General features: G+C 35.6%; 3 protein-coding genes across 3 annotated transcripts; 1 reads left to right on the top strand and 2 right to left on the bottom strand.

Annotated features, from left to right (window-relative positions):
- Positions 1 to 671: 671 nt before the first annotated feature.
- On the bottom strand, positions 672 to 6,005 carry LOC137394748 (gamma-secretase subunit PEN-2-like). The gene is made up of 4 exons (XM_068081511.1): positions 5,852 to 6,005; positions 2,490 to 2,549; positions 1,284 to 1,388; positions 672 to 981 (listed from the first exon to the last, which is right to left on the bottom strand). Coding segments are annotated over exons 1-4 (306 nt in total). The 5' UTR covers positions 5,853 to 6,005; the 3' UTR covers positions 672 to 841.
- A 171-nt stretch (positions 6,006 to 6,176) lies between these two features.
- On the top strand, positions 6,177 to 12,920 carry LOC137394877 (splicing factor U2AF 35 kDa subunit-like). The gene is made up of 8 exons (XM_068081651.1): positions 6,177 to 6,245; positions 6,349 to 6,436; positions 7,026 to 7,077; positions 9,081 to 9,157; positions 9,570 to 9,641; positions 10,605 to 10,738; positions 10,828 to 10,920; positions 12,694 to 12,920. Exons 1-8 carry the CDS (start codon positions 6,202 to 6,204, stop codon positions 12,785 to 12,787), a joined length of 654 nt encoding a protein of 217 aa, XP_067937752.1. The 5' UTR covers positions 6,177 to 6,201; the 3' UTR covers positions 12,788 to 12,920.
- Positions 12,877 to 25,343, bottom strand: LOC137394876 (transmembrane 7 superfamily member 3-like). The gene is made up of 11 exons (XM_068081648.1): positions 25,193 to 25,343; positions 22,551 to 22,886; positions 22,116 to 22,297; positions 21,620 to 21,703; positions 20,225 to 20,408; positions 19,394 to 19,558; positions 16,829 to 16,981; positions 15,294 to 15,388; positions 15,003 to 15,165; positions 13,262 to 13,390; positions 12,877 to 13,103 (listed from the first exon to the last, which is right to left on the bottom strand). The coding sequence occupies exons 2-11, from the start codon at positions 22,879 to 22,881 to the stop codon at positions 13,024 to 13,026; spliced, it is 1,566 nt and encodes a 521-aa protein (XP_067937749.1). The 5' UTR covers positions 22,882 to 22,886; positions 25,193 to 25,343; the 3' UTR covers positions 12,877 to 13,023.
- Positions 25,344 to 25,382: the final 39 nt, after the last annotated feature.

The following is a 25,382-nucleotide window of genomic DNA, read 5'->3' as shown; positions in this document are numbered from 1 at the left end:
TAGCCAATGCCAATTTTATCCTGATAAGCATTCTTGAATTTTGGTTTCTTGCTTCACCTAACGATGCACTTTAGGGCCACCCACTTTATCAAAAAGTTGATCGTTTCCATTAATCAATCTCGTTTACTCTATCAGCTATCTATACATGTAGCTAAATTTTCAACAACACCAATGAGCGAGTTCCGCTCTAATCTGAATACGGTAACTAATACTATTGCTTCTACCGATTTGGTGAACTGGAAACATCACAATTTCACTGTAGTATGGCACCTACTTAAACAAAAAAACATGGTATTGGAGTAGATAAGAGGTTTAGCTGCATGATAAGATAAAACTTTGTTTGGAGTTTATTTGCCGGCAAGTTCAGATGATTGGCTAGTTTCGTTGCCACCACTTTAGAATATGTAGCACAAGTAACATATGCAGCTTTTCCATATTTCAGGTAAACCTGTCAAGATTTAAAAACAATTGTACTACATTTGCCATGTGTTATTCAATGCTGTTACATACCAGTGCCGCAAAATATAGACAAGCTGAGCTCTTAAATGAAACACTGATAGAAATCATCCACGACCCTGATAGAGTACTTCAGCATCTTTCAATTAAACCACCAATGAAGAGTTAAGTTCTCACTCTCGATTAGTTGTACCAGTAAAGTGAGTTTGGTTCAGTGATAAATACAGGTTGTGTTATAATCAATGAGAAAATGAAACAGGTTAGTCATAAGAACATTATATGGTGATTGGCTCTTTGAATATTGGAACTTAATAAGGTCAAATTTGATTATTATAACATTAGATAAATAGTATGAGTTACTTGAAACAAACTGAGTCTATTGTCACTAGACTTTGTTAATTGGCATTATAAAGGAAATCTGATCACCAATGATGCCCCATGATACTCTGTTGAGCTGGTATAGAGAGATCCATATAATCAACGCTATCAACCATATCAGACTTCCAACAAATGACTGTATAACATCTGCAAATAGAACCATCCTACGTGATTAGTGACGATAAATAACTTATTAACTACTGTAGTCAGGTGCTGAAAGGCCCCAACAAGTGGACAATGCATCTTCTTTACTCTAACTATATGCCATAAAGAAACATGTTAGGAAGTGTTAAGACAACGTAAGCAAGAGAAGAATCTACAACACTTAAGATAAATGTAGTACGGCCTTACGTTGCAGTTAGTCAAAATATAAATGTTGCTATCTGAGCTTCCAGTTAACAGATAATAAAACAGATTAATTGACAAATAGTCGATCATAGATAACTTACATGATCTGATCTTTTTTTGTTGCGGAAATTCTGTAGTCTTGAAAGCATATTTGAAGAACCACACGGCATTCACTGCCCAAAGAAAAGGAAGAAAAGCAAATCCAGCTACAAACGGTCAACCAAAAAAAGCATAGAGCAAGTTTTTTTTTATTGAAATATCTGAGTAAGATAGATTATATATAGATACGCACATGGGTGTGTATATCTGTATTCATATACGTAGATATGTACTGTGTATATAGATACATATACCTATATTATATATATAAATATTTATAATATATTTGTACTTCTAAACATGTTTGTCCATATAACATATTTACGTATATACTTTATAATAAAAGCAATACCTATCACTTTTATTATATGCTACCAGTAAGCAGGGCGATGCTCAGGATTTCCTTCTCAATCAGACAGCCAGCAGGTGGGTGTTTGAAAGGCTGGTTCACAGGAACCAGACAGAGTTTTGAGGCTAAATATTTTTAGTGAACTGGTGGAGGGCACAGGGCACATGTGTGTAAAGTTTGGATGAAATCAGCCAAAAATGTGAAATTGCATAGCGTTTACAAAGACTAACAAACGCACACGTGCAATGAAAAAGTGGAATTCAGTAATATAGATGCAGCCACATGGACAAGTAGCTTGCAAGGAGGTCGTATAAGTCTGATAAAAAACAAACTCAGTCAAATGCCAGTCTTATATAAAAAACCAGACTGAAACAACTACGGTGCAACAGGATAAAGAGGAAACACAAATATGCCATATGGTACATTGAAAACCGATCGTTGCTCAACATAGCTGACTTCATTCTATTTCTGCTCCAGACAGATGGAACCCTATTCTGAATTTATTTTTGCACTAACGAATAAAACCAAACACTTAGGACTCGTGTTGTAAACTGATGTCTAATCAAAAACCTTACGAATTGCTAAAGGAAATGAAAGTGATTTTATGCCAGTTTCTAGACATCAGTTGAGCCGACTAGAAACCATAGCTCGTCATAAAACTTCAAATACCAAGTTGACGATTGTTTATTTTATGGTAACTAAAACTTTTTTGTCAGCCAAGCTTGTAATGGGCAAGCTAGTTTCAGATCCATGCAATAGTTTAAGAATTATTTTCACGGACCTGTATATATATACAGATGCATATATGTAAAATATGAATATTGAGCCACCAACATCACAGAACATCCCAAATACTTACCCAAATAGTACTTTCGGCAGATATTCAGCTTCTCTTCATTGGATGCTCTAGATAAATCCACTACAATGAAAGCCGATAGCGATGTTTTCATAAATAAAAAGTTCTATAACTTTATACAAATGCACATATTGTACCCGAAATACATTTAGGAGTCAAAAAATATTTCATTTTTGACCATCCTCAAGGTGTGGCTAGTTGTTATTGTCCTTAAAGGTTGACTTGCAACGAAATTCACATTGCAGTTATTTGGTATCAACAGATTCACCATGTCTTACACAGCTGCGTTGTAGGTGCAAAATATGTGGAAATGTGATTACAAGCTCTTAAAAGCTCAAAAACGAACAGTTAATCACAGCCCTCACAAAACCGCCATAGATTGGAATCAATTTATTTCTCTGACGTACTCAAACGATTTGGTTATTGTTTTGACACGTGATGTTCTCAGGCGAATTGAAAGGCCAATAAAAGGTTCAATATAAAACGTCTCGTAGCACAAGTTTATGACAAACACTTCGGGTTCTACCAAAAAGCCAGTATCAAATATAGATGCTCGCTACTTTACAGTTTTGTTTCAGTGAAATTTATAAACAATCTTTCAGCATAGATGACGTTTAGACCGCTTATTATTAAACCGGAAACAGTCATGTTTTGATACAAGATTCTCGGGAATTTTTATAGGAGGTATTGTGAAAAAATGTCAGCACTGTTCTTATCTTCATTGGAAGAGGCCAACAGCTTTATAAAAAAAGATGAGCTACGAGCAAACGTTCTCGGACACTAGTATTTGGTGGTATGTAGGTCAATGTTAAGGCAAGAATTCTTGGTTGGAGTTCTATACCTTAAAGGCTTAAAGAAACCAAGAAAAAAACATCATGTCAGTATTAGTCTTGCTTGGCAGCTACTCCTCGAATCATTTACCTGTCTAAATAATCTTACTGACATCTCATTGATCATACCATTTACATATTTAATTTTATGATGCAAACCCGATTCTAGTTACGACCTGGGAGGTTGTATAAGATCGCTTAGAAACGAGTTAGAAACTCTAGACAACTAAGAACACTAAAGAAGATGAACTGCGAACATTTTTTCACAATATCTCCCATCAAAATTTCTGGGAATCTTGTATCAAAACATGATTGTTTCCGGTTTAATAATAGGCGGTCTAAATGTCATCTATGCCGAAATAGATTGTTTATAAATTTCACCTTTTGTTTCGGCTTGGTCTAATCGCAATCTGATCATGTGACCCATACTTCTTGACAAACAGCACGAATAATTTATACAGCATTTTTCGACTATCACAGGTGACCAACAGGCTCGGCATGTTAATCAGAGGATGATATGCACTCCTTCGAGCTAAGATTAAGAAATTTTTATGGTAGGTTTTAAAATATCAGTACTCAAAGTAAGAGCATTTACAATGATGATGAAATAGACGCGTAAGGACAATAGATATGGTTTTATTGAATGCGTGAAGTATATTTGTGAAAATATTTCGACAAATGAGGTTGCATGAAAGTGTAAACAGAAGCCATCTTGTTCAGCCTACATATCATTTGAGCCGTTTTGGAAAGGGATTCTAATCTACAGCAGTTTCGTGATGGCAGCGATTAACTGTTCGTTTTTGAGCTTTTAAGAGCTGGTAATCAAATTTCCACATATTTTGCACCTACAACACAGCAGAGTAAGACATGGTGAATCTTTTGATACCAAATAACTGTAATGTGAATTTTGTTGCAAGTCAACCTTTAAGGACAATAACAACTAGCCACACCTTGAGGATGGTCAAAAATGAAATATTTTCCCGACTCAAAATAGCTAAACTCCTTGTGAATAGGTTTAAATACATGTTTTTTTACACTGGGCTATTGAATTTAGATGAGTGTTTGACCACTTTGCCAAAATAGTCTATGAACATACTAACAGATGTATGTACATAATTAGATACATGTAGCCTACATGTACTTATTAACAGCTTAACATAAACACTTGCTTAATCCGAACATGACCAACATCAAATTAGTAAACTATTCTTGAAAGAAATGGGTTTTTCAACCACTCTTTAAAATTAAATTAATAAATAAAGAAAGTACAATACAAATATAAACATTTTGTCGCTTTTCATCTGTTCTATGGAAAGGTAGAATTCCGAGTTCTAAACGGAACACTAAGTTTAAAATGTAACAACTTTTGAGCTAGATGAGAAATTGTAACATAGCTGTGAATATGAAATATCCATATTCGTTATATATTGTGCCTAATCCTAATCAGTACTAGTATCTTGATGGAACGTGTAGGCCTTAAATAATGCGAACGAATATTGTGCGTTGACTGATATCAAATGTATGTTGACTGATGATTGGGCTCATAAAGTGTATACAAGGTATTTACGCAAATACAAAGCATTTGCCTAAGCACTTTGTGATATTTTATGATTTCAAAAACACTTTATGCTTTTATTAATGTCCCATAAAGCCTTCTTCATAGGTTACAGTAAAGAAAACACAGTAGGAAGCCAATGTAATCAACAAAAAACATTATCAAGAAAAATAAAGTACTCCTTTCCACTAGATTGCCATCGACTATTATTCAAATAACAAAAAAACAAAAATATAAATCAAGTTTTAATACTTCACGATTAAATGATACCAAAATAAGCAACAAAGATGTAAAATGTGTTATGATGCTATCAAATGCTAACGGCACTCTTTTTATGCTTATGCGGACCCTTAAGAAAACATCTCCTAATGTCAAAAGGACAGCATACTATAGTGTGTGTCGTCCACTGCTAGAGTACGCTTCGGAAATCTGGAGTCCACATTTTGATTATAGTATACAAGATTTAGAATCCATTAACCGAAAAGCTTTTAGGTGGGCCAACAATTTAAGAAAATTTGATAGTATATCATCAGAAATGGTGAAAATGGGATGGCAAACACTTGCAGAGAGAAGACGCATCAAGGACGAAAGCACACTGCAAAAAATTTTAAGCCAAGACCTAATGGTCGATTTTAATAGATTTGTAATTAAGAACTCATCCTATTTTACTCGAGGCTCCAATATCAGACACACAATCAATACAAGTGCAATGAAACACTCTTTTTTTAACCGTGCGATGAAATTTTAACATCTGATTCTCTTATAACTAGACCAAGCGATCTTATACTTTTATCCTTCAGACTTAGATAAATAAGTCTATGCTTATTTGTGATCTTATTTTTATGCCTAATGCTCCATTTTATTTCTACAGGCCTAGCGGCCACTTGAGATATTTTACAGAGATAGATAGATAGATAGATAGAAATGTGATTTACCTCTTATTTTAAATGCTCATTCTAACATTTTAATCGTACACTTACTTAAATTTTAAAAACACTTCTTCCCACATGAAATTGAAGACACAAACACTTAATGCGATGAAGTGCTAGCGTTTTAAGGAACCATTCAGTCTAAAAATGAGAGCAGCCTGCGATAAGACAGCTATACGTTGAGCTAAACTCGTATATCTTTCCAATGTCAAGCTAAGGTCACAATTTAATTACCACTTTCGACTCATTTTGTACGAAAATAGAAATATGTTTATGCGACATCAGGAATATCGCGACATTTATATATCTTACGAATATGTTTTACGACAGACTACTTTTATGCAGATTTTGTAGCGGCATCGTAGTTTCCCTCCATTCGGCTGCGTTCAACCAAAACCAGTATGGCGGAATATCTCGCGTCAATTTTTGGAACTGAAAAAGATAAGTATGTTGGTTTGCATTATATAAACATCAACAAAAGAAATAAGCACTGTCTATTTGTGCTATATTATTATTGTGTCAAATATCATACGTTGCTTTGTTTTCAGGGTAAACTGTTCGTTTTATTTCAAAATTGGCGCTTGCCGTCATGGGGACAAGTGTTCAAGATTACATAACAAGCCAACCTTCAGTCAGGTGAGGTACTCGCTACATTATTTACATTTGGATATGTTTTTAGTTTTCAGAGTATAATTGTGTAGAGTCCGTCGACATGAGTTAATTGAAATACGCACTGTATATTGAACGATGTATCGAGGCATTGAAAGTTGAATTGGCGTTATTATTACAACTTAGGCAGGATATTCTTCTTTAATGTAGGTAGGCTCTGTTTGCACAACAGCTGATCGAAAGTCGACTCGAGAACCATTTCTTAGGGATATCAGGGATAAGCAAATGGCCGCAACATATAGTGCCACTTCTTTATCACATGTTCCGTTAAAAGTATCTGACGATTTACTGTCAATAATGGAATTATCATAGTTACAGATCATGTATAGATTGATAAATTTTGTAGCTTTTGGATTGATCTACTGAGATGTAGCTTAAAAGTTGAGTGAGTATAAGGTAGACCATTTGCGGAGTTACCTCCTTATTTTTGCGTTTAGCCAGCATGTTTTTCAATTTGACATGAGTTGCTTTAGATGGTTATTTTACATTATTGGTGATAATTGGAAACATGATTTTGTTGAAAACATATTTTACAACATTTGTATGTTTCATGTAGACAATTGTGATGCCCAATGTCTATTCCAACCCTCAGCACAACCAAACAGAATGTAAGTATTGCTAGCATCAACACATTCGTGTGAGCGCAATGTTTATTGTATGCTTTGTGTGAAGTGATTGAAAAATTGTGGCTCGAGCATGTGAATATTTCATCCTAGATAATTTTTAAACATCCAGTTATCCATTCTAATTATATATGTATTTCATTGAACTAGTTGTCATTGTCTATCGAACAAATCATGATTTTCTATTCCCATTAGCATCAGAACTTTGAACCCCAGCATACTCAAATTTTTCATGCTTGATAGTGGTATATGTTGGCTCTAACGTCATCTGAAGGTTGCGTGCACAGGATAGTCAGGGTGAAAATATAAAAATACATAGTTACAATTCATACTTTGGTCGTTGAAATTCACACATATTTGCATTCAAATTTGAAAAATACAACTTCCCTGATCAAGAAAGATTTTATGTTTATTTACCTATTAAATGGGCAAATAAAATTGTGACACAATCTATTATAAAAGGCTGATGGTTGTAATTGGAGAACTTGTATAGAGGTATAAGAATACAACAGTTGTTTCTAGGGGCTTCCAGCGTAATAGTGTTGTTTGTAGTCTTCAACCATAGATATAATAAATAATATGAGGGTTTATTATATCTATGTCTTCAAGTATCACATTTTAGAGGTTGAATAGGCAGAGCAATGCGCCAATTAATAGCGTCTAAATCCTTTTGATTGAGTATCAGGTTTGATCTAGATTCTAACAAGGGAATGTGAGTGTGAAAGTTTGTTAATGGGTGTCAATTGTACTGACATAGTTGATAGGCTTTGTTTAAAGCTAGATGTAATCATTCAAACATCTACTTACTTGCATTCTTAGGTGTTAAAATCGTTGAAGCAAATATTCTTATATGAATACACTGTGATCTGTCTAATTTGTTCCACATCTCAAAACCCTATGAGCTTAGTGAATTCTGCAGGTAATTACACATAGCATTAAAACAATGCCTATGAATTATGTGACAAAAATTAAATGCAAAAAGATAAACTTATGAATAAAATGCTAAATTAAAAAAGTAATAATCAATGATAAAGGTTTTTACCTTCACTTAAAACCCACTATTATCTAAATTCAGCCTGCAAAATCTTCTGTCTTTTATGAAAGGTAGATAAACTATTTAAAAATGCTCGTAGTTTGTTACAGGATGTTTAATAGGCTGAACGCCGAAAAAAATGAGCTCTTAAAGCGCGATTTTATCACAAGCTAGCGTTATTATCGCATTTTTTTAGCACATTTTTAAATATACAATATTAAATAGCTTTATCTACCTTTCATAAAAGACTGAGATTATTTTGAAGACTGAATTTAGATAATAATGGTTTTTAAGACGCCCATCTCTATCATTCTAAACCGGACTAAACATCCATAACTTCTGTTCATAAAAAGCTAGTATACGTCACATATTTATCGGCGGAGCTTGTTATGCTGATTGTGTTGTTTTCGAGACGGATGTTGAAACGCTTGAAAAAGCCTTCATGACTTGGAAAGTTGGGGATCAAGCTTTATTTTTAGTACAAAATCGGAATCAGCGTGTCTGATTTACCTAGAAAATAAGATAAAAGTTGTATGTGGCAGTTATGGTTTAAATATTCAAGAATATGACTCACATTTATATTGGTCATCCCATTTTCTCTGATGACGGCTCTGCGCATTGTTGTGACTGTTGAATAGAATGTAATTCTGTTATTTAGTTGGCGTTCTTCTGTCTTGGTTTAGCTAATGTTAATACTATGCTGCCATGTCAGCTTTAGGCATAAATGATAAATTGCTTCATAACATTTTTCATTGTATTTTTAAAAAAGATACCTGTTTATATTAGTTCAATTAGTGTCTAGATGCTTTAACATCAGTCTCGACGATGGGTGGATGTTATTTTTAGTGAAGACGAATCGCTTGCACTGAATATTGATTGTCTGCAATACAGCTGGTACTGTGCTGCAGTTGCTGTCTTTGTAGGTTGTTTGCTATGTTTGTTCGTTTCATTTCAGCGGTGATTAGCGATGCTGAAGTTCAGCTCCACTTTGATGAATTTTTTGAAGAGATCTTTGTAGAGATGGAGGATAAGGTAACGATGCAGAACGGCTACAGACTATAGATGTCTTTCTTTCCAAATGTAACTGATTCGTTGTAGAATCTAGGTTGCAAGACGATGAATGACGCAGGTTTAGTATGCCACACACAGGTTTCCAATTCAGTTTGTAGGTTAGGTGCTGTTCACGTCAGGATTTTTCCAGAACAAAATTTACTGCAGATGCACATATTGTAGAATGAACCTTTAATCTTTGATTATTTGGCCAAATTATTATAGCTCTATCATATTATCACACTACTATTATTGTCATCATGTGATTTCAGAGGAATTTATGCTCGCATAAATAGCTTGTTTATACATCTTGTTTTAGGTCGATGCACTATCTTGCTTTTTTGTAACCTACAACCTTTTGCAGTTTTCAAACAATTTATAGTTTATCTTGTAGTACGGTGAGATTGAGGAAATGAATGTTTGTGACAACCTCGGTGACCATCTTGTGGGCAATGTCTATGTCAAGGTTAGTCCATGAATTATCCTATAATCAATAAAACCATGGTTCCTTCCAAATGAGACAAGTGTAAACAAAATTCAGTGTCTTGTTTAATGTTGCTGTCAAATTAAATGTCATCACGGCAGTCCCAGATTAGGAGATTTTCGATTGGAGTTTCATTATCCATTACACACAGTTGCTTCAAGAGAAACTTGACATCTTTTGAACAACCTGACAGGGACAATCGCAAAGAATTCCCTATTGAGTTGGTCAATTACATGTAGTAAAATGCCTCCCTTCCTTTCGTGTTCAATGCGACAATTTTATTATTAGCATGAGAAGGCAACTCATGTAGTAGAGCATAGTAAATAGCATTGCGTAACAACCCAGTTTCATAGATGTACACTGCCCACAAAACATGAGTAATATCCTGTAATATTATGAAATCACACTTTATAAAATATTTCAATGTGTGGCTTGTATAAAGTACAATATTCAGCCTTTACAAACTCATGAACCTGGTTCCAGTTGCAGGCTTTTTGCGAATATCAAGTGCCTAAATCTTGTGTTGGACAAATGGTACTTGTAGGGTTTGCAAATGAGGGTAATACTCTTTACCTCAGCTTGGTGCAGGTATTTACATATCCAGGAAGTTTGAGCAAAAAGACTGATAAGAAATTCTAATGACTTCCATGAAGTGTATTGCTTGTATTGTCCAGACAATTTGGGAAAGAGAGAGCGCAAAAATCTAATAAGGTTGCAGAGCTTTTCTGTACACAGAGATATAATGTTGCAACTGTCTCTAGTCTGTGTAGACAAGATATGTGTAGACAATACTGAATGATCATCATATGATTTCAAGTTCGATTTTTCTTATTTTTAAAGACTAATAAACATGGTATTTTTCAACCTGAATAACTTGTGCAGGCAAGACTGGCATATTTATAGGAAAACTCTACATATGCGTGCTTTATTGTCTCTTTTGCACAGTTTCGTCGGGAAGAGGATGCGGAGAAGGCTATGAATGCTTTGAACCAGCGATGGTTTAATGGACGTCCTCTTACTTGTGACTTGTCACCGGTGACTGACTTTAGGGAAGCTTGTTGCAGGCAATATGAACTTGGGTGCGTTTTAGTTTTGTTACTGTCTCAATGTATTAAGTTCATTGTACGTCTGTCAAATGTACTTTTTTCATGATTCTCTGTTTTTACAGAGAGTGTACTCGAGGAGGGTTCTGCAATTTCATGCATCTCAAGCCAATCTCTAGAGACTTAAGAAAGAGGCTGTACGGCCGATCAAAGAAAAGGTGAGTTCTCTTAATATGCGGTCTCTATGGTTGCACGGATAAAACTTATGAAGTTTGTACAAAAGGTTTGTTATCGATGGTCTGAGAGGCATTATTAAGCGGAGTGGGCTCTTAGTCTCCTTCTATGCTCGTGTGTGAACACTTACGAGAGTAGTATTTGATGGTATCAAACTGGGCCCTTCTGATATATATAGTTTACAGTGTCAACATACCAAGTGAACATGTTCTGATGTTTTCTTTTAAGATGTATCTCTATAAAGTGTTGTATGCTGGAGCATCTAATAGTTCTACAGCTGAAAACGTTGGTGACAAATACTTGTGGTAATTAGACAGAGCTGTGAAACAATTGTGTTATGTAAAGCTAGGGTGGAAAACTCATCAAAAAATTCATATTCAAGAAACTAAATGAAGTAGCAGTCACTTTGCTATAGCATTAGAGACATGCGAATAGAGATGTAAAGGTGGTGTGTACGTAGGTAAAGATAACGGAACAAAGTTAGTCTCATTTAGACTAGGTAAACTTTAAATTAACTTGGTCTATTTAGCCTTTTTCCATGTTTTTAAATTTTTTGATACACTAGTTTGGATTATCATCTCCAGCCTCTCTAATTTTTACTAATTTTAAGGTATTTTCAACTTTTTATTCATTTTTGCGATAATTCCTAGACTGATGCAGTTTTTGTTAAAGAATTTATCCAAATGTGGTGATGCGCGTTTTTATATTTCCTTGCTTTAATTCAAAGAAAAGCGTTGCGTTTATCCTTTTTTAACCACTGCGACCATTGGTTCCCGTCTGCGAAGTCCATTATTTTAAAGCAAAAAGGAAGATAGTGAAGTACTGTTTGATGTTTTTGAACACCAAGAAGCTAAACTAGTCAAAGAAAACTACATGCATTTGTTCTGATTATATAAATGACTTGTTCTGAGATTAATTGAGTCCTGTATGTCAGATATTACTTCTGCTGTAAAATTAAATATTTGCTCATATTGTTTTAGAAAAGTGGTCAAAAGTAGATGTCTGACTGTTCAGTTCAAAGTTGCTCCAATCTGATATTTGTTTCGTATGTCAAAACCGTCACATTGTGGAGCAGATATTCATGAAGTAATATATAGTCTTGCATTGTTGATTAGTTTGTTCCAGACTCAAAAACAACGGCAAATACTTGAAATAATCTCATGTAGTATTAAAGCAAAAATCATATGTATTATGTAACTAATGTATGTAAAAACTAAATTGATAGTAATAGTCAGTAACAAAGTTTTTTTCATTGCCTTAGTGAGAATCATGTGAATGGGGGTTTAATACATCAGTTTAATATATAGTTTAGTAGAAGAGCGAGTAATAAAAATGTGTGACATTACACATATTTACTTATAGATATGAAGTTATTAGCTAGATGTGCTACACTTGGGTAACCTAGTTTATACATTTTTTAATAGTTTTAGTTTGTACTGGCTTCTTTACTTTCACTTGCAGAGCTGTTATGCTATGAGAAATTTTTGAGGAGATAATCTCCAAGTATTTTATAATATGAAAGGGCTGTTGTTTAAAGAATGTGAAAGAGTTTGTATCAACATTTTTCTATCATGTCACTTATGGTGTTAGTGGCTTGAGAAAAGATTTTGCTGGAGCAAATAGCTGACAAATTTTGACAAATTGAAATTTAAAACTAGTTGTTTTGTTTCAGTAGTGCATAATGCGTCTTGCTTGTTTATTTACTGTCAAGGAACAATGTTTATTCACTCTCAAATAGCCTGTTTTGACTCTTGCAGATCACGTTCAAGATCGAGATCAAGAGACAGGAGCCATCGACGACGATCAAGGTCTCGCGATCGGGACAGAAGAGGCCGTTCTGGCAGATATTGAGTCGTGGAGTGGTTTCCACATTGCAAGATCATTTTACAGTCATTGAATTCATACAGCATTATGTTCATCAAACAGTTGTGGTGTATCATTTCATTTGTGTTATTTGTAATAATAATATCATTGCTTTTGAAAACAGACAACAAAGTTTTGTTAATAACAACTGAGATTTTAGACAGTAACGAGTAGAGAGTTTATAAATGCACAAAGAAAATGGTTAGAGTATGATAGTCATTGAGTCAAGTGTGCAGTGTCCCATATTCATCGGCGTTTCTTATATTTGGGTCATTCAGCAGCCTTTCACGTTCTTCCAGTTCCGCTACAAATGAATATGAATGTGTAGTAAAAACGTGTTTTAGTTAACTGCTTTTGTGCTGGTATTTCCAATTCAGAACATACACAACTGTTATTCAGTGACATGCAGATGATTGCCAACAATCATCAGCAACAAACGGAGAAGCATTAGTTGCTGCTCACCATTGAGTTTTCGAGAGAGCCTCTTTTTTCTTGGTGATACTGGAAAATCTGGCTTACTCTTTTCGGTGTAGAACTGTACTGCATAGCCAACAACAGTTAGAGTGGCCCATAATCCAACCAACACGCCATCTAAAAAGAGCAGTAAGATATTTTGTCTACTGGAGTAGGGTTTCATCCTAACAAAATAGTATAACACCATGCATTACAAATAACTAGGAGTTGGAATTTTAATTATGAAATGTATGAATAACATTTATGTTCTCCTTAACTCATTGCTTAAGTGCTTAGTTCTCAACATCCATCCATTGAGAATTGATAATACACTGCTGTTTTTGCATTGTGACATCTATCAGCTCAAATCTGATCAATACTGTTAAAATCTTAAACTCGCATATGGTGCGCGAACTACTACAATGCAACATTCTGATCACTGAATCAGTTCAATTATATCTCTGATGATTTGGTATTGAATAACGTGTCCCCATCTTGAAGATATATATATTATTAAAGACTGCTGCAGCAATACTTCTACATACAGTGGACCCTATGATATTGATTCGTTTTGATGTTGGTATCGCAAGGTAAAAATGTCGTATAGAGGGGTATAGTATCTCATAAGTAATTATCTAATGCAAACACCCCCTGGTCAAAAACATCACAATATTATATACGTACTGTACATATTAAAAATTAGTAGCAAAATAGTATGTTAACCTTACTAACTATAATTACAGTTACTTTAGGGTTTTTAGTGGTTAAGATCTGCAATAAAATGTACCATCACAATGTACTATGTGCAGTATGTACCATAGGGACATACTGATGTATAACATTAACTTTGAGTTTAATTTAAATGATTTCTATTAACTTAACTTATTAAACACACACGTGAAGGTAAGTTTCAGTATGTATGTTACTACACTAAACATTAATTTTGTCATTGTTTAAAATTTCAACACCTATCTGTTTCCGGTTTTATTCCCACTACAACTTGTAATGAATAACAGTGAACTGAGAGAGAGAGAGAGAGCGAGCATTATATCGCTTTTAGGCGTTGTAGGAGGGAAGTAAGCAAATAGCATATCAGCATCTTCGTTGTTCCGACATAATCAGCACACCAACTGCCAACTTTAGATGTCGAGAGAAATTTTGGTTGATGTCGTATGGAGAAAAAATTTCATATTAAGGGAACGAAAAAAACATCGTGTTCCATTGCATAAGGTAAAAAAATCGTATAACAGGGACATCGTAACTCGAGGATGCAACTTTATTTCGAAACTTTCTTATACCATTTGTTACTCTATATTTAGACTACTGGCACTCGAAATTTGCTGCTGGTGCTCACTGTACAAGAACAATATTGCTTGTTAAGAGGTCAATGAAAAAGCATACATGAAGTTTTTGAACATTGCAAAATCTGCCACTGATGCTGCCCTGCATTTATTTCATGCTGCCTTCAATTTCTTCTTAGAATTCCATCAGACATCCAGGCACAATTTATTTTAACTAATGCAACGCAGTTCCACAATATCTGGCAGTAAATTTAAGAAAGATTAAGTTAATTAAATGATACTGAAATTGTGACCCTCATATCTCCAGAAAGCACAATTTGTATATGTACTAAGATATGATGCACAGCTACCGCTTGAATGTTATGTCTTATGCTCACAGATAAGCTTGCAGTGGTGTAACATATCGAATCAGTCTGTGAAAAGGTCTTTGACATACATATTCAACTCACCAACCACACTGAAGGGGGCTGAGAAGACACTGTCACTGTACTCTTTGACAGAAGCTCTCCTCACTGTTTCTATTACAATATGGTGCAAGGAGGCCCCACAGTACACCGATATTGTAGCTATTATGGCGTATGCTCCCAGGAATGAACAGATTACAATATTTACCTGCCAATTAAAAAGTCAAGGTCGTGAGACCAATTTATCAGAAGTGACATAAGTTACTCCTAATTATGATCATTTGCCTACAGCAATAGACAGAACCTAGAAAAAAGGTCTTAAGCTGACGAAGATACCTTTTTACTCCAGATCACTATGGCCAGAAATGTAAAAACCATAATAGCTGCGCCTATGAGCCATAACTCCCAGCTGTCGAACATCTTAATATTCACTGCAACAGAGAATTATTTATCTATAAAACATTGAAGTTTCTGACACAACCTGAAGCTGGTTGTGAATAACATTGTAGCTGGCATGAGGTTGTGAACAATCTATATATAAATCTCAATATTTGTCTTTTGTTTGTTAGTCTGTTCATGTGTCCAGTTACAACAATAAAGTTTTAGAGAAAAAAAATCCGCTCTACTTAGGATTTGATCTCAGAACCTTCAATTCTGGCAGGGGCAAGTTTGCCCATCAATAATAGTTAGCAATCAATAATAGCGAAAACATTCATTACTTCGGTTAAAATACCCATGCTTAATGCGCTTGAGATATTCAACTAGCTCGTTTGATCGTTTCGCCTTACGTAACGCAACGATAGTTAAGATGTCTCCAAACATGGCTATTGTTTTAATAAAGATTTCATCTACTAGCTTATGAGATAAGTTACTCGAATTCATTGGGTAATTATTTTATTTCCCGTGCAACGCCGGTCATTCGGTTAGTACATCTATAAATGGTCGCATAATGCTTACAAGCAGACATACCCGGATGAAAAATACAACTCGAATATTTAATTTTCATTCTAGTAATTTTCAACCAAATAAACAAAACAAAGATATAAATACGTAATCTTTACCTTTGATTGGCACAATTAATCTGAAGCTTTGGAAGGTGGCCAATCAGCTCAGTCGGTTAAAGCCCGAGTTTAATAAGCTGAGAATCATGGACCTAAACCCTGAATTGGCCCAACTTTTTAGTTGAGTCTTTACGAAATGGTTCTTAACATCATTTTCATTCACAAAAACATCTTCATGGTCCTAACGACCCAAAATCGTTTGGGGGCAACGTCAAACTGACGGGAGTATCAAAGAAAACCACATGCAAAACTTCAGACCATTCTGTTACAAACTTGGTTTCTATAGAGGACATACAAGCAAACAAATGAAGCCAAATACATATGTATAGATAAGTTATTACGAACAATAGGCGCTACTCAAACACTACTCAAGCGAAGAACTGGATGGAATGACGATGACATCAATGATTAAATGTGGTAGTACTGTGTGACAGTGACTATTACAGTTATGCACAGGTCAAGCAGCGAGTACCTCTGGTTCCTATATATGACGTAGCATTACCACTAACAATGGAGAAGGTAAGAAGTAATGCTACAATAAATAGAGGTAACAATATCTTTATCTCCAGAAAGCTATAACCAGCGGTCATTAATCAAAAACTCCAAATTTTCAGTCATCAGCTAATAACTTCAAAAATTATTCATTTTGATCAGCTATTTAGTTGAATAACGAATCTTTCAAACAAAAAAGATTGAAGCGAACTCAACGTGTCATCTCCAACCTTCAATGGAGGATTAGCTAGTGAATAATACTTGCACACTCAGTGATAAATAGGTGTATTATTAAAGCTAATAATGTAAGTGACTCACCAAGTGGAGAATAAGTGATTATTGAGGCGATCAGGAATCCACCATTGGCTGCTGGCAGTATCAGACAAAGAAGCACCACACCAGCACACTGCCAAAGCAGAGCCCACAAAAGTCCAAAAGCTAGACCAATTAGTGTGGAACCACCGGCCAAACCTGTTAAGTTTATAACAAAAAACGATGTCAGCCACACTAAGCCTTTTCCGAGCTTGATCGAAAGAACTCCGTGCACATAGCAAAGAATATGACTTTCTCACAAAGAAGAATGAACATGTAATAAACAATGGAACGAAAACTTGAGGAATAATGTTATTAACTTACCACAATAAATTTTAGTTAGCCATAGCTGACAATTACAATTAGGTGGTTGAAAAATCATATCGAAGTAATTTTGTTTGAATTAACTTCAAACCTTGTAAAACAAAGTGAGGGATGGTAGTGCAACTTCAAGTGTAGAGGTACACTTCTAACCTATGACTGACACAAACAGACACTTCCTACCTATGACTGACACAAACAGACACTTCTTACCTATGACCGATACAAACAGAAACTTCTTACCTATGACCGATACAAACAGACACTTCCTACCTATGACCGACACAAACAGACACTTCTTACCTATGACTGACACAAACAGAGACTTCTTACCTATGACTGACATAAACAGACATTTCTTACCTATGACTGACATAAAGAGAGACTTCTTATCTATGACCGATAAAAACAGACACTTCCTACCTATGACTGACACAAACAGACACTTCTTACCTATGACTGACACAAACAGACACTACCTACCTATCACCGAAACAAACAGACACTACCTGCCTATAACTGACACAAACAGACACTTCCTACCTATGACTGACACAAACAGCCACTTCTTACCTATGACTGACACAAACAGACACTTCCTACCTATGACTGACACAAACATACACTTCTTACCTATGACTGACACAAACAGACACTTCCTACCTATGACTGACACAAACAGACACTTCTTACCTATGACCGATACATACAGACACTTCCTACCTATGACCGACACAAACAGACACTTCTTACCTATGACTGACACAAAAAGACACTTCTTACCTGTGACTGACACAAACAGACACTTCTTACCTATGACTGACATAAACAGACATTTCTTACCTATGACTGACATAAAGAGAGACTTCTTATCTATGACCGATAAAAACAGACGCTTCCTACCTATGACTGAAACAAACAGATACTTCCTACATATGACTGACACAAACAGACACTTCTTACCTATGACTGACATAAACAGACACTTCTTACCTATGACTGACACAAACAGACACTTCTTACCTATGACCTATACAAACAGACACTTCCTACCTATGACTGACACAGACAGACACTTCTTACCTATGACCGATACAAACAGACACTTCTTACCTATGACTGACACAAACAGACACTTCCTACCTATGACTGACACAGACAGACACTTCTTACCTATGACCGATACAAACAGACACTTCTTACCTATGACCGATACAAACAGACACTTCCTACCTATGACCGACACAAACAGACACTTCTTACCTATGACTGACACAAACAGACACTTCTTACCTATGACTGACACAAACAGACACTACCTACCTATCACCGAAACAAACAGACACTACCTACCTATAACTGACACAAACAGACACTTCCTACCTATGACTGACACAAACAGCCACTTCTTACCTATGACTGACACAAACAGACACTTCCTAACTGTGACTGACACAAACAGACACTTCTTACCTATGACTGACATAAACAGACATTTCTTACCTATGACTGACATAAAGAGAGACTTCTTATCTATGACCGATAAAAACAGACACTTCCTACCTATGACTGACACAAACAGACACTTCCTACCTATGACTGACACAAACAGACACTTCTTACCTATGACTGACATAAACAGACCCTTCCTACCTATGACTGACACAAACAGACACTTCTTACCTATGACTGACACAAACAGACACTTCTTACCTATGACCGATACAAACAGACACTTCCTATCTATCACTGACACAAACAGACACTTCCTACCTATAACTGACACAAACAGACACTTCCTACCTATGACTGACACAAACAGACACTTATCTATGACCGACACAAACAGACACTTCCTACCTATCACTGATACAAACAGACACTTCTTACCTATGACTGACACAAACAGACACTTCTTACCTATGACTGACATAAACAGACCCTTCCTACCTATGACTGACACAAACAGACACTTCTAACCTATGACTGACACAAACAGACACTTCTTACCTATGACTGACACAAACAGACACTTCTTACCTATGACTGACACGAACAGACACTTCTTACATATGACTGACACAAACAGACACTTCTTACCTATGACTGACACAAACAGACACTTCTTACCTATGACTGATACAAACAGACACTTCTTACCTATGACTGACACAAACAGACACTTCTTACCTATGACTGACATAAACAGACCCTTTCTACCTATGACTGACACAAACAGACACTTCTTACCTATGACTGACACCCGAGCAGCAAGCAGTCCTATAAAGCCGCAAAGCAGTCCAGTTAGAAATCCCATTATAAAAAGTTCATATGCGAAGAATCTGTGTCCAAGGAAGGTGATGAAAAGGCCAGCAACAGTGATCACGGCTGCCAGCAAGTAGTAGTACCACTGAACTACAATAGTAGACTGAAAGCTTACTAAGAATGAAGTGCCATAGCAGGTAACATTGACATAAATATGGGTTCAAACCGACGAGGCAATCGGAAAGTTTTGGCAGAAGGATGATTTTAAAATGACCTATCTGGCCTTCAATTACATGAAAGAGATACTGTAAAATCTCTAAATGAAAGCCACCTTTATTTGAAAGCCATCTTTATTTGAAAGCCACCTTTATTTGAAAGCCACCTTAATTTGAAAGCCACCTTAATTTGAAAGCCACTATAAGAGAAGGATTGGAAAATCGAGAGCCATGGCGTTCAAATAGAGATTTTGTGGTATTTGGGCTGTCACTCAGTCATTGCACTGCCATTGTACCAATAAACTTTTTATGGTCTATCTACCGGAATTAGGGCTATATTTTCCACATGATGTCAGGTCTATTAGAAACACACAATAAAAAGATAACCAATAAACGAGTCAAAAACTTCCTCAGCAACAAGCGACGATATTTACAGCCAAGCTAAATCTGAATAACAGGGACACAAAGGGCACAGCCGGAGCATTACTAATATATATTCATGACTCACAAATATTTTCATTTCCTACACGCATGATTCGCTACAATAATATGTCACCACATGATCTTATGTCATGACTGGAAACTGGTATGTTGGCTATACCTTGACACGGATGCCCTGAAGTGTGTCTATCAATGTCACAGCCATATGAGACTCGTGGAACATAGGCTGACTTGTGACCGGTCAACTTATCTTCGACGATAACTGCTATAAAGACACCCTGGTCTGGGTAGGAGGTGACCACAAGGGCGGGCTTGTTCGACTGTGCCTGGGTGTGTTCTATTATCTAGATATAGACCGAAAATAGCCAGTATTGACAACGCAATAACACCATAGGATAAATGTAAAAGGCTGGCAGGCTGTTCCACTTTTTTTACATTGTATTGGAAAGCAATGAAAACGAAACAATGAGATGGGTGACTATTCTATAAAAATAAAAAATTGAAAGAGGCCAACTGCTGTTTAGGCTTTAGATGAACTAAATTATTCATGGTATTTTAACTAGATATGCCACAATTTGAAATGCAAGAGCTGATCCGGATACCAATCCAATCTATCAATTCTCTCTAAGTTTTTTGCCTTCAGTATTGATCCCACCCTTTTGTGTTGCATCGTTGTATGCTTCTATTATTACAGAATAAAAAAATGAAATATGTATATATTTGTTGAAATTCAAAAGAAATATAATATATAAAGGTAATTTAACTTTGTGATGCATGTGAATAAAAAGAAATATAACAATGCATTCATAGTCCATAACAGTCCATTATCGATTGCAATGAATTTTATCATTGCAAGAGACAACTGCAATACCTGTTATTTCCATTCTGACTGAAACGTAAAAATTCTTCGCGAAATTTGTCGGCATGTTTGTTATTCATTCAATATTGACATTTGAGAGATAATAAATAGCTCTCAATGTATTACATTTCTTAGTGTGGTCAGCTAGGATAATGTTACCCTGAATAATAGAGGATTTGTTAAATAGCTCAGAAATTATCGGAGGTTTCAGATCGATTTAAAAATGCTCAGCCGACACCCATCCAAATAATCAATCTCAGTGTTAATACGGATACTAGGATCAGATCCTCTAATACAGACTGCCTCATCATTCATAGGCACAATAGTGATATTGGTACTAACAGAGACTACGATATTGCCCAAGACAATTACATGACAGTTCCAAAACGCACTCGTGTCACAAGCCATTGTTATCTATTATCATGGTTGAAGGCATATGATTATAGAGGCATGAGAAAACAGCAAACTCAGCGACACTACTATGTGATAGAAAACAACATCAAGCGTATGGTTCGGCAATTTACAGTGAGAATAACTCAGTGTCAGTCATTTAGTATACTCGAAGTTTAAGAATGGCTCCTTAGCACACAATATTTATTTAGTCAAAAGCTTATCCACAGATCTGCTAACTGGCTAGCAATCAAATGCTTATGTCTTAGTGTGTAAATGATCTCTAATATACTGGCGTGTGTGTACCTTAGTTCCTTTGCTCTCGATACCAGCAGGTGTGATGACATCCCTGAGCATATCTGAAAAATTTGTATCCTGGTCGCCAGCAACCTAAAAAAGGAAAAGTTCACTCTAACATATGTAAAGAGCTCCAGCAACTATTCAGCTCATTCCAAAGAATTGACCAACAGATATATATTTGAGAAAGCCTCAGGAGCAATTAATGTGTATAATATAGCAAATTATTATTTCCAACATAATGAAGCAACAACGAAGAGTATTTTAGCAATGACTTGTCATTTTATCAAAAATATCCAAAATAGAAATGTACAGTAAATAGTTTTTTCAAGATTTAGAAACATAGAAACATAGAAAGATAGAAACATTTTTTCAAGTTGATAGCGAGCTCAGACCAACCTAAGCTCAGCTTGGATTTTCATATCAATATATCATTTACATTATGTTATCTCATACCAACCAACATTTACACGACTAATCCGTAGATGTATGTCGCAATACTAACCTGAAGGTATATAGCATAGACGGAATAAGTCAGGTAATCCCATCCCTTTTGGTCATCACACTCGAGCCTTTTCACACTAGCGTATTGAAATTCCAGCCACAAACGGAAGCCATCATACCAACTATGTATGTTTGGATCATTTTCAAAGTTAAACTCTAGGTTGCAGCCTCCAGGGACAGGAGCTGCAAAATACCATCAGAATTCCTATACAATGGAAAACATTTGCCTTGTAATGATATCGAGGCATTTCATTGGATTACCACAATAAAGGTCGTACAGGCCATGAACAAGCAATGTTCAAGTGTCCGTGTTGTGTGGCTTATAATATCTATGAATAGCAAAAGACAAAAAACCTGCAGTCATCAGTAGACAACAAACGTAAAACTTCGCAAACCAAAGGTTAGTTAGTATAACATCTATTCAGTGAAGCCATACCTGAGATGTTATACGACGTGTATACGCAGTAGACAGGAATAGATTCATTATTCACATCATTGATGAGTGTCATCGAGGAGTCGCTGTTAAAGATGTCATTACCAACTGAAGAACTTGTCTCTTTAGTAGATCCAGTGGCTAAAGTGAAGTTGTACTTTCTAGCGTGACACTGAGGAACATAGAAGTCCGAGTAGTTAGTATTAGTGTGCTGTATGAAAAGGTCTGTGGGTGAATGAGGAGCGAGTTCTGCTTTAACAAGAGTACCCTCTAAACTCAATGTTACATTGCTACTCGCGCTTGCAGCAGCGCACAGCATTAACAGCAACAACATGAGGCCTAAAACAAACAATACTTCAATTATTGAAAAGCATAACAAACTTGAAGACCTAAACAACATGGCTACAAGGCATTGTAAATCAGAATAAACCCAAGTTTCAAAATAACTAGATATTAGTCAAGAAAACCACATGCATTACTGATTAAACAGCTATGGATTTCTCACCCAAACCAAATTGTTTCCATGTCTAAACTTTGCCATTGCTTGTTGCAATAAGCCATATCGTATTAATTCAATATATTTGAAATTTGGACAAAAGCTTTCTACTATTCAATAGCAGTTTTCATCAGACATACAGTAGGCCTACTTAAATACTGTGACAACGAAAAATAGAATTTCCTTGGTTGGGGCTTGACAATAGCAAAGCAAAACAATTTTTTATACTTTTCTATATAGGCCCAGAACTTATTTAAGTTGCTGTATAGGCAGCCACAAAAATGGCAGTCAACTCGAATGAAATGTCCCACCACACATGAGCCAGGCTATAAAATACACAGCTAACTTTAGTTTGGCATATATCAGAGTACGAAAAAAGACCTTTAAAAAGTGTTATTTTATGTTTCCCTAAGCACCCCGTCATATATCCCTCCACGGGCTCAAAAAATTTATATTTTAGCCAGATATTTACATTCCCAATAACTTTAAAAAAACTATTATTTATATATATATATATACATGCTGATTGACGGTTTTTGATCTAGACTTAAGAACAGGTATAGAGCCAGTAACGCATTTGTATGAGTAAAATTTTGAAAATATAATAGCTATAGCAATAAAATATGTCATTTAATTTCTATGTTAAAATGTGTGCTAAGGCGACGACTATTTTCCAATGGAGTTTTCTTAAACCACGAACACAATTCTCTATTATTCCTACTAAAATCTTCAGCTGAAGTAATAGTTAATAATACATAAAGTAGTGTTTCTACCCTCTTTCTATAACTTCTGTGAATTAATGCTCTACTTAGCCAAAAGCTTGAAATTAGTGAGGTAATCTTCTGGTATGGCTACCTTACCACCAGTGTTGTAGAGCATTTTTGTTTGCGGACAACATTTAAAGGTAGAACGAGCTGACAAATTATACGCATAAAAGAACGGTAGACGTAAAGGTGCCAACACAAATCCAGGAGTACCGGTTGAAAACACTTGACTGTGGTATGTTTATCAAACACTCAGTAAGCAACAGATCACTAGTATATATATATATATATATATATATTCGAATCTGTCCAATACGCCCGAGGGCATTATATGAACATAAAATTTGAGATAAAATGATTGATAAGAACGCTAAAACCTAATTTGTTGCAACACCAAGATCGTATTAAAAACTGAGGGAGTCGTCAACGCCCTGACCCACAACATTCGGTGCCATTCTATTATAAAAAGAGTGCTTATATTGGTCTATCCTAAAATGTGGGTGGACTACTCCATGACGGGTTTGGTGGGATGGGTTAAAAGAGATATAGTTATTGAGGTCTAGTTCGTATAGACCAAACTCAATTCTTTTTAAAAATTTCAAATCCAAATCTTCTCTTCTATCTTTTAGTTCCTGGATGTTATTTACACGCATGCACTCTGTGACACTATCCATAGGTCCGAGTCTGAAAATCCATCGAACCCCCCGTCTTTGAATTGTTTCTAATTTGTCAGTTAAGCCTTTTGCGTGCGGTGACCATACCTGACAGGCATAAAGTAGTACTAGTACTTTTATTCAAATCGAAACGCAACTCAATAGTCCATGTACATAGTCTAACACAAAGTCATTGCATCAAGCTTGACGTAATGTAAGCATTGAAATAGGCTGTACATTCTATATAGGCAATACATTCTACATTGACAAGAAGCCGTCTGGGCATTAACCACAGTTGCTTGACTAATCATGAATTATTTTACCTAGCTAGCCATTTTAAAGATTACGTACGCTCTTACTTTAAACAAGTTAACTTAAGCTTCATTGGCTTATTAAATTAAGTCCTAAAAAATGATGAACACACGAGATTAAAGTTAACCAGTCCGACACTTAACTAAAGATTACCAAGGATAGGGAAGAAAATTTTTCTTTTAAACTTCTTCAAAATATAGTTTTGTTGAGTTCCATTAGCTTTTGTCCCTATGGATTTTGGCTGAGAAAAAGCCGGTGTGAGAAACTTGCAAACTAAGCAAGCTAATACTAGCCTAATAGAGTAACACTCAGCTGTTCTCGAGGAAATGAATTACGAAAACGCAAGCAAAAGTTTGCGTGAGATCCTACCTTTCTTCTAAATATTACACTAACTCTGATATTTAACAATATTGTGCTTACTAGTTCAAAGTTCCGGCACTTGGTATTTCGTTGATGTTTAGATGTTATTCGATGTTGAGATGTTATACAACAAATGAAGCCTGGACCCCTGCGCAGATCGAACTGACTGAGGTTTACTCGGGTCACGTGTTTGATCAAATGATGGTTAATTATTCTGTGGGCGTTAATTTTACGCTTGTTTTACTTGTTG

The sequence above is a fragment of the Watersipora subatra genome, chromosome 4 (assembly GCF_963576615.1).
Source record: "Watersipora subatra chromosome 4, tzWatSuba1.1, whole genome shotgun sequence".
NCBI classification, from domain to species: Eukaryota; Metazoa; Bryozoa; class Gymnolaemata; order Cheilostomatida; family Watersiporidae; genus Watersipora; species Watersipora subatra.
Note: the sequence above shows the minus strand (reverse complement) of the source record. Positions and strands in the feature narration are given on the sequence as shown.